Source organism: Emydura macquarii, unplaced genomic scaffold (assembly GCF_026122565.2).
Source record: "Emydura macquarii macquarii isolate MOO-44397 ecotype Brisbane River unplaced genomic scaffold, CSIRO-AGI_Emac_v2 contig_1253, whole genome shotgun sequence".
NCBI lineage: Eukaryota > Metazoa > Chordata > Testudines > Chelidae > Emydura > Emydura macquarii.
The window spans coordinates 103,025,360-103,042,029 of NW_027131390.1; the positions used below are offsets into that span (position 1 = coordinate 103,025,360).

General features: G+C 40.9%; 1 protein-coding gene across 7 annotated transcripts in view; it reads left to right on the forward strand.

The window, feature by feature from the left end:
* The window catches only part of CLASP1 (cytoplasmic linker associated protein 1), a 246,209-nt gene that overhangs the window by 223,662 nt on the left and 5,877 nt on the right, over positions 1-16,670 (forward strand). For 3 of the 7 annotated variants that reach the window (XM_067549648.1, XM_067549651.1, XM_067549652.1), the window contains 5 exons: positions 363-510; positions 1,684-1,930; positions 3,168-3,361; positions 4,878-5,006; positions 10,557-10,763. In XM_067549648.1, the coding sequence (XP_067405749.1) occupies positions 363-510; positions 1,684-1,930; positions 3,168-3,361; positions 4,878-5,006; positions 10,557-10,763 (925 nt within the window). The remainder of the gene's footprint in view (positions 1-362; positions 511-1,683; positions 1,931-3,167; positions 3,362-4,877; positions 5,007-10,556; positions 10,764-16,670) is intronic. The other 4 variants (XM_067549650.1, XM_067549653.1, XM_067549654.1 and 1 more) reach the window with 2 other exon arrangements.

Here is a 16,670-nt window from a genome sequence, read left to right on the forward strand (position 1 = left end):
TTGAACTCTCATATTCATTGCTTTTCTTTGTTTTAGTTAACAATCCCATTATTCCATTTTGAGGGCTAGGTTTCTGACTATGAAAGCTAGAGCACTTATTGTGGAATTTAATGAACAGTGCACCTAATTCTCCTTCCATTTACATCTCTATAACTCCATTGACTTCAATGGAACTGGTCGTTAATTACATCCCTGTAAGAAAAGAGAATTAGGCCTAGGATCTGTCCCTGTTTTTGTTACTAGTCACTGTTAGAAATGGAACTCCCAATCATCCATTTCTGAGTTGGCAATAATGTTATTCAAGGTCAAAATTGATTCTTAGGTTGGTATGTGACATTTTACAATATACTTTTGACCTTTAGCATGCTGGATTATGACACGGAGAACCTAAATTCCGACGAAATCTACAGCTCTCTTCGTGGGGTCACAGAGGCAATTGAAAAGTTTAGTTTCCGTAGTCAAGAGGATCTGAATGAACCAATCAAGCGTGACGGAAAGAAGGACTGTGACGTAAGTAAGCTATTAATTAGATTCTAAAGCACCATTTGCAAAGTCAGCCTTTTGCTAGCTAGTCTTTTAAGTTCATTTCTCATGATTTGGAATTGTTTCCTTCATTTCCTTTGCCATAGAGGTATATTTCCACATATAATTGCATAGTCTTAAATCAGGGGGGCCAAATTCTATAGACGCTTACTCATGTTCAACTCCATTTGAAATTCACTTACCTTGATTTCAATGGGAGTTTGGACTTAGTAAGAAATAAATGCTAATTGATTTCTCGCCTCAGGATTTCTCAACATGGAACGTGTATTAAGGCTTATAACAGAAAAAATAAGATACAGATCTTCTAAATGCATGGATTGTTTTCTTCCAATATGTAGCTAATTCATATGAAGGTTTCATAGTAACTTTTTGTTCAAATCACGGACACACCGCAGGTGGTTTCCTGGAAGTCAGTGGAACTACTTGTGATAAAAGGTGTTAGTTGTCATACTTAAGAAGAGCAGAATTGGGGCATTAATGTTTTCAAATGCTTCTGCAAGTTAAATTTCTGTTTCTTTTTGGGGAAAAGACAACTTTGGGTTAGTACAATGTCACTCCAAGTATATTTTAACACCACACGTTCTCTGGCCTTTTGGAAGATTTTTTTTTTTGAGTCATCATAACAAATTTTTGGCATTAACTTATGCTCATCTGCTATAGTTGTGACCTGCCGTTGCGTTGCCACTGGGAGCTGAGGTTTCCTGACATTACAAGGAGAATTTTCAGAGTTGGGCTCTCATCAACTTCAATACAATTCTTCATCTTTTCAAAGTTTCACTTGCTTCTTCTGCAACTTTTGTTTTCAAGATTCATATTTGAGCCTGCTTAATAATCTCTTTCTGGGTTTTGCCAAGTTGTAGGAGTTTGTGAAAATTTAGGAATAGCTAGTTTCATTTTATTTGTCCACTTGTGGTCAAGTTTGCACCTTTGAAATCTTTTGGGACAGTAATAGTTACATAATTCATTAAAAGAGACTACAGCAACATTTTAATTGATCTTCAGGAAATTAAAGGATTATGTGCAAAATTTATGATTGGTTTTATTTTAGTGGATGTTGGGATTCAATCTAAAAGGCTACGTCTCCTGTGAGGTTAAAAAAATAATCTAACATTCCACTGCTGTTCTGTCTGATCGCTTCAGGTCTCTCGAGATGGTGGAATAGCTGCACCTGCCGGTGATGTACGTGGAAGCAGTGACGTCGTGGAAGGAGGAAGAATGGCTCTAGATAACAAAACCTCTCTTCTTAATACTCAGCCTCCACGTGCCTTTTCAGGGCCCCGTGCCCGAGAATACAACCCCTACCCTTATTCGGACACAATCAACACCTATGACAAGACTGCCCTGAAAGAGGCCGTGTTTGATGATGACATGGATCAGCTTCGGGATGGTCGGTATCAGCTTGTTTTATACATTCTCAAGCAGTTCATTTTGTTCTGTATTTTACATTTACTTATTTAAATTGTCATGGGACACAACCCTGCAGCTGACTTCTTTATTTAAATATACTTTTACTCAGGTAAAGGTTCAAGTGAATACAAGTGACTGCATGAGTAACGGAACTTGCATGGGTGTTCATTGGACAGTATTGTCATTTGTTTTCATTCAGTTTCAGCTGTATTGTTTTATTCTAGCATTCTCCTACTGCCATTACATTTTCCTGTTGACTTAATTGCAAGAAGAATTGAACTCCTAAATTGTTGTGTGGGAACTCTTACTATTGTGCGTGTAGGACTCTGAATATGGGGAGTGGGTTTTTGTGTGTATATATATTCATAAACAAAAGGGCTTGCAAGAAAATAGTTTAGATTGAAAATGGGTATCAGGGGAGTCTAATTAGCAACCAGAAATTGTTTAATAATTTATAGAAGTAATGCTTTGATTTCAAAACCTGGTGATGAACAATTAAGAGATGTAGCCTCTTCATTCATACCTTCTATTCCTTCTTTGCTTCCTATCACCCTATCATTGAAGTGCCTGGGCAGCCAGGCAAAAGTTAGAACAGCCCTGAAGAGATCCTAGAATTTGTGTGTTCCTGGATAGTCTGTTTCTAACCAGTCTTTTGGGGCTTTGCATCAAATATAGGGTTGTCATTCTCCTATGTTTCTGGCCTGGACCCAGTTTTGTTTGGGACATCCCAATCATAAATTCTGAAAGCACTTGCAGGGCCTGTAACATATCACGTTGCAAGGCAAGAATGTTTTGATTCATTGTGGAGGTATTGCACCACATCATCATTGCTTTGCAGTATGTTGACAGTCATTGCAGCATCACACAAAGGTTGCATAGTCATGATGGTTGAGTTTGTCCATTAGACAAACTCAGAAGGTGGCCACCTTAATCTTCTTGAATCAATTATTAGAACTGAATGAAATGATACCCACATCTCCCCAAGCTTCACCAAAACCTTTATACAGATTTAGGAAACTTTTGGTGAAATGGGGACAAGTTTCAGACTAGGTCCAAGTCCTATTTCCTCATGGATTTTCTTGCAAAGGCCACACTTCACCTGATGACTCCTTTAGGCCATTGTGCTTCCATGTTATTTTATACAGGGCCAGTAAGTATTGATGTCATATGCTTTTTTTTTTTTCCTAGTGAAATTGACCTATTTTCGTTTGTCCTAGAAGTTTCCATTGATCATTCTGATTTGGTGGCTGATCTTCTGAAAGAACTGTCCAACCACAACGAACGGGTGGAAGAACGGAAAGGAGCTCTGCTTGAACTACTGAAGATCACTCGAGAAGATAACCTGGGAGTTTGGGAGGAACATTTCAAAACCATTTTGCTCTTGCTGCTAGAAACACTTGGAGACAAAGATGTAAGATGCTGATATTGTATTTAACTCTCTTATACATCATTTATTCTTAGATGACCGTTCATCCATGTTGGTTCCTTTATATTCATTGCATTGGCTTTGGAGCGTATTATCTGTACATCACCACCTCCTTGCCAGTAGTGCTATCTGCCCAATCTCTCTTTACTTTAGAAGAGGGTGTTGACACTCCTTTCATGGTCAATCATCTCACTGACAGATTTTGTGTTGCCTTCAAATACTTGACTTCAGTTCCCAGAGTATTATGCCAGTAGCAGCAAAAATAAAAATGGATTAGAACCACCAGTGTTCTAATAGGGAGAAATGGCCTAGGCATTAAACAGGCTGCAATGGCAGACAAGAGGAAATATAGATGTAGAACTACTGCAAAAGTTTTAATAGATGATAGTTGACAGAAAGACAATTCATGGGCCAAATTGTCATCACTTAGATGACTTAAGTCCCTAATTGTGCCCAAGAATCAGGGCCATAGTCATCTGAGTGACCTCGATTACATTTGCAAATAATTATGGATATATACTTGTTCATAGGAGTGGGGGTGTTTTTAGCCTGGTCCAGTAACACTGTATGCTTGTTATGTTCAATAATAAAACATCTGAAGTCCTTTTGAATCTATTCCACATTTACAAAATGAAAATATAATTCTGAAGCAGTGTAGATGATTTCAATTTGGATAATTGTTACTTGTAATTTAAGCATCAGTGGCTGTAGTGGCAGCTCTTGTCATCACAGATCTATCAGAAGATATAGTGCTCTAAAATGAGGACAGCTAAATTATGTTAGCATGTGAATTGTACAGGTGAATAGTGAACAATCAGGATGTACTTTAATGGGTTTAGTTTGGAGTTAGCTAAACTAAATAGTCCTCTGCTGAAATTATAGGCACTGTTTGGAGTGGCTGCGATCCAAAAACCTGGTACAATAGTTATATAACTCAAATCAGTTGTTCTAGTATTCCTGCTAATCATGATCTTTCGCTGTAAAGGGTCAGGGCATAAGTCAGAGGTGTGGCTACATTAACTGAAAGCTCAGAGCCAAGAGAGGAAGTTCCATAAAAGCTACAGAACACAAAATAGATTGATTGCATCTGTATGTGAAACACTGTTTGAATTGTCACTTCAAAGATGAATCTGCAGATATCAGTAAAACCGGAATGTAAAAACAAATATAATCTGAGTTTCATTATCAGTCCCCCATGATAAAGGCATGCTGCTTTTCAGCACTAATTTATATTTTGTAGAGTAAAATATTGGATTTAGAAAATGTTACATTTTGTTCTGATTCTTTCTCCATCAGTGAGAATGTAGTTAGTCTATATGAATGTGTGTACAGTGGGGGGAACTGTGAACCAGTTCTCCTCTCAGTTGTATTGATTTTAATCCCCAGTCCAGTGGAGTGACTAATGATTTATGTTGGAGTAATTGCCAGAAGAATTTGGCCCACACTATCATTTTGAAGTTAAATTATTTTGTTTCCAACTTGTATTTCTCTTTTTTTGCAGTATTCAATAAGAGCTTTGGCATTAAGAGTATTGCGGGAGATCTTAAGAAATCAGCCAGCAAGGTTTAAAAACTACGCAGAACTAACCATCATGAAAACACTGGAAGCACATAAGGATTCCCACAAAGAGGTAAGTAATCCAGGCTATTTTAACCCTTAAAATAGAATATGCACTGATCAAAGAAATGGAAAACAACATCCTCAGGGTTTGTGAAGTAACCAAATATGACCTATGTTGACCAAAAAAAAAATACTTAACATTAAAGGTTTTTCAGTGTAGTCTGCTTTTCAGTGTTCCTTGCTGCAATAGAAAGAAGAGCTTTGGGACCTGGGACAGCATCTCAACTGGATATGGAATTAAACTGTAGGTGGAGGCCAATTCCTGCAGTCAGCTTTACCTAGAGGTAAAGTCCTCATAAATATCAGTGGCAAGGATATGGCTCTACGGCAGGAAAGATACGCCCTTGATTACTGCGAGGAGCATGTTAAAGGCAAAATCCAGTCTCTGTCTGTGCAGGTTTGTAAGGGCAGGGAAGGCAATAGTGAACACACAGTCAGTGCACAAGCAGTATTATACATGATGGTGAGGGAAAGATGAACTTGGACCACAGCGTGGAAGAACTGGTGAATGGACAGCAGAAAATGGACAAAGAGGGGATGATATAGAGGGGGAAGGGAAGTCACCAAGGGAACTGGTGAGTGTACGTTCAGCCGTACCAAGCATGTACAGACCTCCACAAGTGTCCCCACAGCATCCCAGCCATGCCTCGTGGGAGATTCTGTCATGCAACGGCAGGATCTCTGTTAAACTAAACATGCCTGACAAATGCCTATGGACATTGCAGCCTTTTGTGTAGTCAGTCAGGATTTGGACCTTGGTTAGACAGGTTAATTATTTATTCCTTGATCTTCCTGCTGCAGGAGGGATCCACTGAACAAAAAGAAAAACAAAAAAAACCCCATCCCAGTAGAATCGTTAAAGTAACATTTTTATATGGGTCACTTGCTATGGCAGATCTTTTTCCCCCATTGCTCATGACCATTATGCACATATGTTAAACCCCAGAAAGTGTCTAATCTAATTCTCTGTTTCTATAAGCTACATATTTTCAGTGAGAGCCAAATCCTGCCTGCTAATTCAGCCAAGTCCTTACGCTAGCAAAACTTCCACTGAAATCAAGGATGATAAGTTTTGTCCTTTGATGCAGCAGAAGGAAAGTGTTGCCTTAAACTGAAAAGACTTCTACACTATAAGCGTTGTTGGCCATGAGAAAGATCATCATATAGATAAGGCTGCCACATAGGATCAAGTAACTGCTGCAAAAGTCGTTTTTGATAGATTCAGCAGAAGATTGTACTGTCCATTTACAACAACAACAAAAAAGGACTGAACGTGTAAGAACTATCTAAAAAGCAAAGCCAGAAATTATTGTACTCCTTTAATAAATCAGCATTGCCGTACTCTTCAGTCTCCGATTTCAAGTGTTTCCATACTGCTGTCATTTTCTATACAAGGTAATAAGTTGCAACTGTGAATTGATTTCCTGATAAAGCAGTCAGACGAAACATTTTGTTCTGAAGGAATGCCTTTTATTAGCAGGTTTTTCCTGGTTACATACTTCTGAGCTCACCTTGACTCACTGCCCTTGTATTTTTTTCCTTCTGAAACGCCTTCAAAAGTTCACACAAAAACTGCAGTCTCAGGCAGCTCCTTTCTAGCTTTTTTCCTTCTTCTTTAAAGCCCTCCAGGGCATTTCCTTCCATGTGCGATTGACAGATTTTGTCGAAATAAAGTGTAATGTTTAAAGTTTTACACTTTACAGACTCCTCTTTTTGCCTGTCTGTTGCATACATTTGCAATGCCGAAGGACTCTGGATTTCACGAGTAGGCATTTGATGAACAAGTGTGGAAAATAACTGGTCATTTCAACAGTGGAAGAAAGCACAGCCCTTTGGCTAAAGTACTAGTTGGGAGCAACGCATTTTCTAGAGGAAGAGAAGAATCGTTGCAGCTACTTTACAGTAGGCAGTTGATAGCCATGCTGTACTCAATATGTCCTCGCTCTACAGGTTTATGGACAGGATCTTCATTGACTGAGAATGCAGACAGTATTTATATGTGTCTGCCACACAGACCTTGGAATGACTGCGCAGATGCAGTATGTTGCAGACCATGTTCCCATAACATTTAAGGGAAAATAATGGCTGCCCTACGTGGGTGCACTAGGTGTTGCCACTGGATGAAATGGCTAGTGCTGTCAATAGGGCTGAATGCCCACGGGGATTTCGGGAGGATCCTGTGCACCAGTTTCCTGGGTATAGATACACCTGGGGAAGTGCTCTAGAGAGTTTTACCTGTAGCTTGAGTTTGCTGAATCAGTAAAGTCTGTGAAAAATTAACTGAGAGGCCATTTGAGTATGGGTCAGTTGGTCAGACTCTCACCCCTGGGCCAGAAGGTCAGGAATTCCCACCCCACACTGCAACTCCAGCTCCTACTTGGTGCAGAATTTGCAGTGCAGTTCTGGCAGTGGGGTACGGGTGCTGCACCTTGACATGCTCCCATCTCAATGATAGGTGAAACTAAGGTTCCTTCTGCCTGTGTGTGCTGGCTGTCTAGGTGCGTGTTAAAGATTTGAAGGCCCTTTAAGAGCGTAACTGAGTGGGAGGGGGAAATATCTCAGTGGTCTGGCTCCCCTCTCACTAAAACAGCTTGTTGTGTTACAGGTGATGTGAGCTATTGTTTAGATGTAATAACTGCCATGTTATTATGGGAGCGTTTGGAGTCTGAAGATTACCGCACAAAAGCAAATCCTCTTCTGCCCAGTGTACTGTATTGTATATCTCTTCCTCTCACTGCGCATTGCTAATTGTATTAGGAAGGTGTAAATGCTCATGCATGTGAAGCTCTGACTGCATTGGGGAGAGTCCAGCATTGTTCCTGGAGGGTCTGCACAAGCTGCGGAGCTGCAGCATGTCAGTGCAGGCTGCATTGAGCTGTGTGTGTAGTGTGGGCATCCTTCTAAGTATATAAAGCACCTTGGGGTCTTTCATGTGGAAGGTGCTATATAAATGGACAGTCCGGTCAGTCTGAAAGGGAAGATGACGGCATCCTTCTCGCTCCTGTATTCCCATAGCCCCCTTAGCATGTGTCCATTAGAGATTAGCCCAGAGCTACCAAAATTGGGGCAAAAGGATGGTTACATTGCTGGTCTCTATTGCCTATTTTATACGTGTGCTGCAAGCAGGGTACTTGTGAACATAAAGGAAAGGCAGATACAGTAATTTCAGCTGCCCAAGCATAGGGAAGGAGTGATGTTATTGGCAGGCGTGTGGGTGTGGGGCAGGGGTAAGAGATACAGTCGTTTAACATTGTTACCAACTCATGATTACAGCTTGACCCTGCAGCTATGGAAGTTAGTGGGAAGTTACTTGCCCTAAGAGGTACTAATCTGAAAATCTTAGGAGAGAAGAACATGTCTGGAATTTTGGATGGTGAATAACCAGTATCGCTGAAGATGGTGTTATCCAGTCACGGTCAGGAGGGACTGAACTGGACCCAACCCCACCTGAGACCAAGAGGGTTGAGTCATGTTCCAACCTGACCCTACCCGGACCCTTCCCCCAAAACCTGAGTCACTGAGTCAATGCTGCCACCGCCTCCTGCCCGGGGGCTCGGCATGGCAGCAGCTGTCTAAGTAAATTAGGCCTACCCACTAGAAACTTTAGGCAATGTTTTGAAAAAAGTGGGTCTGTCGTTATAATAAAACTTGTTTCTATACCAGCTAACCTGGCACTACTTTCTGGTTATGTACAGTATTAGAATCCCATAATTGTAGTCAACATGAATATTAATGTAAAATATCAGTTAGAAAAAGAAATCTTTTGATGATACAAATGCAAAAAAAAAAAAAATCAAACTACGTTGTGTGGTAGTTCCGAAATAGCAGAATTTGTTTTCTAAAAGGTAAACAAAAATTAATTTCCACAATTAAGATTCGCTAGGAAGAGTTTCAGTTCAAAGAAAACTTTTCTTGCTAAGTTTATAATGGCAAAACCAATGGATTCTTTCTTGCCATTTTCCCATTTTGGCAAAAGTTATAACCCTGTGACTATATTTCTTGAATGAATGATAAGATTAGTTATTGTAGGTACCTTTCTGACTAATAAAATGGGCCCCAGCCCTGCAGCCTTACAGTCAAAACTTACATTGCAAATAATACAGGTCTAAGGCCAAAATCAATGGCCTTATCAAAATCAATATTTTTGGAGTTATTCCAGATTTATATTGATGTAACTGAGATCAGAATCTGTCTCTGTGTGTACTAAAATAGTGTCACTTTTTTCTCAGGCAAAACACCAAGAAGATAGTAAAATTCTGTAGTACATTGTGGTCTGTTTATGCAACTTCTTATTCATTGTGTCTGTGAGAACATTGACTAATGAAATGTTCAGAGTTGTTACAATGCAAAAATCCTGTGTCCAAATACTTTTTACTCACCCACAAATGTGGTTAAATTCATGACAAGACATCCAAGCTTCCTCTTAATCCTAGTTGCATTTGCATCCGGGGGAAGGAGTCATCAAAAGCACCAGTGGCAAGAAGTGAATTGCTTTTAAAGAAAATATCTCCAAATAGAGCTTGAGAGCGTCTTATTTCATCAGTACCAGCAGTTTAATTCCTTGGTACCAAAGGCTTAGATTTTCCCATTGCTAACTACTTATATTTCTCCCCCACCCTCAATAAAAATACAGTCCCCGCCCCCTTTTGCTAATACAGGTTAACACTAAGAAATCCTGGCTTCACATGTCTAGTGTGTAAAATTGTAGAGGAATTTACAAATAATTGTATATTGCTGAAGCATAAGAGCAGACATTCTGTTCTCCTTGGGTATTCATTCACAGACCTTCTGAATGAAGTATGATAGTGTGATTTGATACCTACAGAATACTGACAAATTGGCAGATTGCCATTCTTTTTTCTAAAACATTTTATAGTTAGTTTCATTGTTATGCAAGATCCCAGATTGACAATTCTTCATCCATAGAAAACAGCATGGAATCAGCAACAGTGATGCCTCAGAGAGGTGCCTGCATCCTGACAACACCAAAGGATGAGTAGTTCAGTATCTGAGATCAGTCCATCCGTGACTTTTTTGTGGAGACAGTGATGGAGTTTTGGGGAGACTGATGCAGCTTTTTGTGACTGATGTGCCTCAGCACGAGTGAGAGTGATTAACCATGAACAAACTACCAATGAAGTGGATTTTGCATCTCTTGATGTATTCGGATCAAAACTGGAGTCTTTCTAAAGACATGTTTTGATCAAACAAGTTATTGGGCTCAATACCAGGGGCACTGAGTGAAAATCTGCGACCTGTGTTATACAGAAGGCAAGACTAGATGATCGAATAGTCTCTTCTGGCCTTAAAATCTGGTAATCTGTGAACTAGTGGTTGTGATTTTTAGTCACTTACTGGCCTGTTTGCAGTAGATTTGTAGCTGGAAGCAAATGTTGCCAATTCCCTGAGCCGCCCACTCCTCAAGAAGGACTTTTGTACTTCTAAGGGGTCTATTATTGAAGAACATCAGTGGAAGTTTCCTTTTGTGCACTAAAACATGGAGGATTTTTTTGCTTGTGAAGTCAGAGCCCATTAATGTTTTGTTTTTCTTTTATTCCAGGTTGTCAGAGCTGCTGAGGAAGCTGCTTCCACCCTGGCCAGTTCCATACACCCTGAGCAGTGCATCAAAGTGCTTTGCCCCATCATTCAAACTGCTGACTACCCAATTAATCTAGCTGCCATCAAAATGCAGACAAAAGTAATTGAAAGGATTTCAAAAGAATCTTTACATCAGCTCCTTCCTGATATCATTCCTGGATTGTTACAGGTACAGAATCTTGATCTATTCGTCATCGTCGTCATGTTTATTTTGGTAGTGCCTAATGACCAACCAATAATAAAGCCCTGTTGTTCAGCATTGTACATACACTAAAAGCAAAGTATAATTTCTTTCCTTCTAAAGTGTGGTGTCTGGTTAACAGAGTATATGGGACCTTCTGAAACCAGAATCTGGTGTCTTTGGATTTAAATTTAAAGCAGATTTATAGCTTTCTTTTTAGTCTTTATCAGTATCTTAATACTTTAGTCTAAGGAAGGGGACAATCAAATTCTTGAGTTCAAATGCTGTCCTTGGAAACATATGCGTGGCTCCCAGTGAAGTCTCATGCGCAACCGAGGGCAGGATTTAGCCTCTTTGGTGTGCAGGCTCTGTACACCCTAACCTCATGCAGGTAGATCACAATGACCTCACACAGATAGATCACAGGTTCTTCTGTCATTCTGCTGAGTCAATCAGGATTTGGCTGTAAACCTGTGTCTGACTCCAAATAGACTATGGAGCCCTTCTCCCTTCCCAGCTCCCTGAAGTGTACGACCAATTCATATTTGGACACCTATCATACCAGACGTGAGCTGCGTGTTGTAAAGGTGTTTTTTTGCCATCGCTAAGGCAGGTTCTTTACAGGATGATAACTGTGGTTTTCACTTTCACTGGTGTCTGTGTGGGAATGGTAATCCATTTCTCTGCCCACACGCCAGGCAGCCAGCAGTGCCAGGCACTATGGGTATGCTAGAAAGATAGAAATCCAGGGAGAGAGTAAGATAGAATGATACCTGAGAGAGTCACAAGCTTGATGTTTTTGCAGGGGGTTGGTTCTGTAAACCTCACTGTGTCATCAGGGAACTTGGATGAGGAAAGCTTGAGAAGAGATCTCTCAAGAAGCTAAAACTAACATTTCATTCCTCTTAAACCTCAAGAGTGCTAGAGTGATGTCAGATCTTTACCATAAGCTATCCTTCCAGCACCATCCCTACCATTGCCTCAGCGCCAGTGTTGCCAACTATTGTAATAGTTGCTGTTTTTCTTAAAGCCCCACCTCCCGGAGTCAGGTGGTTACATGAGAATCTCAGTTTTCAGTTTAAAAAAAAAATGCGTTTGTTGTGGAGAAGCTTGAAAACATGACCTGAATGTACCCAAAAGGCATAGAAACAGTAAGGCAAATAAAAAACCCCAACATTTATTATTTTTTGTAATCTCATCTTTTTTAAGCCAGTCTCGTGATTTTTTGGAGACTGACTCATGATATTTGAACTCTTAGAGCTAGCGATGAATGAGCTCTTACTGCCTTAGGAACCTATGCTGATCATGCAAATCCATTTCTAACATTTGTAAAACACTTTGGGATCCCTCTAGATAGAAGACGTTATATGACCAGAAAGTCATTGTTGCAGTCATTCATCAGATAATGTTGGTGCAGTGCTTTAAAGATAAAAACGTCAGGTATGCTAATAAGTCGGTCTAACACAGTGAAATGCATGTGAATAACTCACCTGTAGTGACTGATCCCCACACCCTAAAAAGCAGGATTAGTCTGAAGGTACGTTCACTGGATCTGGTTCCTTTGCAAGTTGCTAGGGAAGGATCTTGTACAAGGTGAGGGCCAGGTTGTGGCTAAAGGCACATACCTGCGTTTGGGATGTGGGGGGCTGTGTTACAGCAGGAGTTTCTCGGGCAGAATTCCAGATGACTTACTCACAATTCCTGGCTCTCCCAAGGAGCACACGCTGCAGAGGCAGCCCTGCCACTCTGTAACTGGAAGCAGCATGCATTTCTGCTGTGCACAGCCAGCTCTCCGCCATGGGGCAGTGGTCACGCCACAGCCACGTTGCAGCTGACCCCTGTGCAGGACACTAGTGAAGGGAAGGTTCTTTGCACCTCTTTTCTCCCCAGCTTTGTGCACCCCTGCAAGACCAGCCAGAATCTGACGCTTAGGCCAGGCCTACATTAGAAAAGGTTTACTGGGACAGATGTACCAGCACAGCTATGGCAAGCCCTCCTAGTGTAGACACAGCTTTTACTGGCAAAAAAGTGTTTTTGCCATTGTAGCTTACACTGATTTCCTAAGTGAAATAAGATCTACCTGCAAAAGTACTTTTGTGCCAGTTTAACCACATCTACACTGGGCCTTTTGCCAGAAGAGAAACGTTACCAAAAAATTCACCCTCCTAACTGATATTGTGACGTTGGAAACCGTTTCTAGTGTAGACCTTGTCTTAATGTGAATAGAGTAAGGAACGGTGAGTTTACAGGATAAAGGTAAATTACTGTATCAAGGTTCTCTTCCTTTTATTCTCTTAGAACAGAAGCACTGTTGGAACACGTAGCATAAATCCTTAAATGCAGCTAAGATTATTTCTGATGTCAGAGCATGTTGTGAAAACAAGACTGCACAGCCCTGCCCCTCTTTTGGTTCATGTCCTCTGAGATGTTTTGTGGCTTTTGTTTTTCTAGTAAATTTCAGTCATAGTCAGTGAACTCCCTCCTGGCTTTCAGTGACTGATTCACCCTGCACTAATCTTGCAAAGCCAAGACATTAATGTGTACAGAAGCCAAACTACTTTTCAAAGGTAGCGTCTGCACTCCTCCTCCAATCAATTGTCTTGTCAGTTTTCCCAGTCTCATGAGCTGAAGTCTTCAGACATCACAATTTTGTTTGAAAAGGTCTCTTAGCTGTTACCTGGAATAGGCAGAAGGGCCTCATCTCATGTCATTTATCAGTACAACTTCATTGTACAGTGCTGCGTTCATGCACATTTTATCTGAAAAACAATTTAAATATAGTTACAACACTGAAATTAGAAAATGGTGTAGGGAAGGGTCAGAAGATGATTTCAGATGAGGTCACAAGGCATGGAGAATTGAGGAGGCAGTAATATACCCTGAGCACTTCTGTTTTTGTAAAGAGACACATAACTAAAGTTCAAAAGGATTCTTCTGTCTGAAAAAACAGCCATGTATTTCAGGCTGGGTTCAGGCTTGGGCTAGGGGCGCACAAAGGGCTACCACCGTCACTTACCTCAGTATGATTTCTAATGTTCTCTCCAGTGCCACATAGTACTGATGTTTTATTATCTTCACTTATGTTATGGAATAAAAATTAATATAAAATTAAAGGAGTAAAAATAAAGGACAGTGTATGGTAGGTATGGAGATATAAGATTTAGTGAAGTTAATATTATCTTGGGGAATTTGATTTACCATTATTCTGGGCTGTATTTAGTTAGCTATGACTATTTTTAGTCTGGTTGTCAATATTTTTAGCTTTTTCCTATCTGATTGCTAGACCAACTGGGTAATCTATTTCCAGTTCAGCAAGATCGTCTGGAGTACCGGATTCTTTAAATGTCCTTGGGGAACAAAGTTGAGACCCAATCTGACAGTCTTTACTCAGGCAAAACTCCCAGTGGGGGTAATGGGAGTTATGCTGGAGCAAGGGCTGCATATAGTAACAATTGCAGAATGAGCCCTTACATTTAGTGGTTGGCCAGCTCCAGTTTATGTGCTAATCTCAGGTCTCATTTTATTCCTTTCCACCTTCCATTGCAAATAACCACATGATAAACGCAGCCTGAAAACAAATCTAAACTCCAGAATATTATCTCAGCCATCCTGGAACAGATGCATCCCTGATGTAACTCACCTAGCTTCCGTGGGCTTTCACTAGAGAGAGGTTAGGCCTTTTGTCTCTTGCGCAATTGGATACATAATTACATTTTACTTACCCATTTTATTTTTGTCCATTCCTTTTACTATCATTGCGGTAACGGAAAGACCATGTACTTTATTATTAATGGTAAGAATCGTTCAAGATTGTGTCACAGGATAAATTATTTCAGCCCTTTCAGAATATTAGAAAATGAAATCACACACGGTCGTAATTAGCTTTAAAATCCTATCCTATGAGGGAATTTGTGCCTAGCTGCAAAGTTCAACCTCAGTCATACAGGGTCTTGAATGCATCTCGTGCCTGATGTTTTGGATAATTTTCATTTTAATTCGTAGACAGGCACATGACAGGAAATTTTGGATAATGAAAGTTGCCAAAGGCTTCATCTGTACATAAACATTGTACTGCTTTCACTATACTGGGCTGGGTGCAGCCTTGGCTATGTTGGTATATGAAAGCAGTACAGGCCCCCTAATGTGGATATGGTTATGCTGATAAAAGGATTCCTTTGGGTATGCGTACATGACAATGGACGATGTGATTGCAGCTATAATCTAGCTAGCGCAGCTAAAAATAACAGTAGAGATGCAGTGGCACAACTCTTGGCATAGGCTAGGAACTCAAGTCTGACTCAGGACTCCAATGGGCTGGTACAGCCTGCGCTGAAGCCCATGCGGCCGCTGCTTCACTGCTCTTTTTAGCCATGCTAGCCTGGGTATGCCTGCCTGAGCTGCCGTTGCCCCTCCCGTTGCAGTGTATACACACCCTAGGCCATGTGTACATGGGGAGCCTCAGGAAAGTTAAAGTGAATCAAGCAAAGGGGTGAAGCTAATGTGCATAAGTGAAAGCATGTTAAGCACCCTCCCCCCCTGCTGTCACTCAGGAGTAAAGTGGCTGTAGTTTGCTGTAATTTAATCCTCCTGAGGCAAGCTAAGGCCATTTTACTCCTGACGGAGAGCATCCAAACTTGGTTTAACACGCTTTAACCTACACGCATTAACTTCACATCTTCAGTTCATTGCCTTTGCTTTTCTGGGTGTCCCCATGTAGGCAAGTCCTTATCGTGGTACAGCTATTGTTACAGGGAGGGGAAAATCTTATACCAGTATAAGCACTGGTATCCTGGAATAACTGACTCCATGCTAGGGGTTATAGCAATGTAACTATTGTAGTAGAAAACACCACCCCATCCAAAATTGTTAAGCTGGTATGAAAACTGTGTAGACAATGATACAGTGGCAGTACGTGTACTCAGAATGAGAGATACCGGTACATTTAACTCCCGTGGATAGTAAATGTCCAGTTTGTAATGGCATCTCAGTTAATATGAACCCCTTTATTATCAGTGTTCTCATTATTCATATTTAAAGCATGAATCTGACTAAATTCCATACGTATTTACTATTTACATTGTATTTGCTGGCCAGTTCTGGGCCCGCTGTGCTAGGTGCTATCAGATCACACAAGGAGGGAGCAAGCTCGTGTGCTCAAAAGCCGCACAGACAAGACAGTAACATGGTGGGAGGGGAAACAGAAGCATTAAGAGGGGGAGTGACTTGCCCTAGATCACGCAGCAGGGCCAGGCTTAGAAGCCTTCTCTCCTGAGCCCCAGATCAGTACTCTGTCTGCTCTCGAAGTGCAAACGATTAGTGGCATCATTTTTATTTATACATTTATAACCATATTTAGCTTCCTTCCTCCTCTAAAGAAGCCAAATGTTGCTTTGTTGGTAGACATCTGTACCGACCCAGGCCCTGCTGCGAGCTTTGTGCCAGGTGGGAACTCTGAAACCCCCAAGTAGCAGTATAAAGGTTCAGTGTGCACCCAAAAGATCCTGTGAGACTCTGTCCCAGCAGAGTCTGGAGGTGCTAGTGTGCAGTCTGCCAGACAGGCTGAGTCTGTGTTTCTCATTGCTGTTTGTTGATATCTCTGCACGCAAGTGGTCATTTAATATCACGAGCCATAGCACTGGAGTGGTGCTGGATAGGCAGGTCTCTCCCATTTTTTGAAATCTAGCACACTCGCCCCAAGACACACAGGAGCTACTTTCTCAAAGTAATTCCTGTTGGAAGTTAATCAGAAAGTGTATTGTAATGTAGGTCAGCTGGACCTGGCGGATACGCACAGGACGTAGCTTAGTGTAGTTTTCTTTTCCAATTTCAAAATAAATATTACATGCATAAACAAATTAGCTGAAAAAGGTATCTTGCATTGTTTGTAATGTTGCA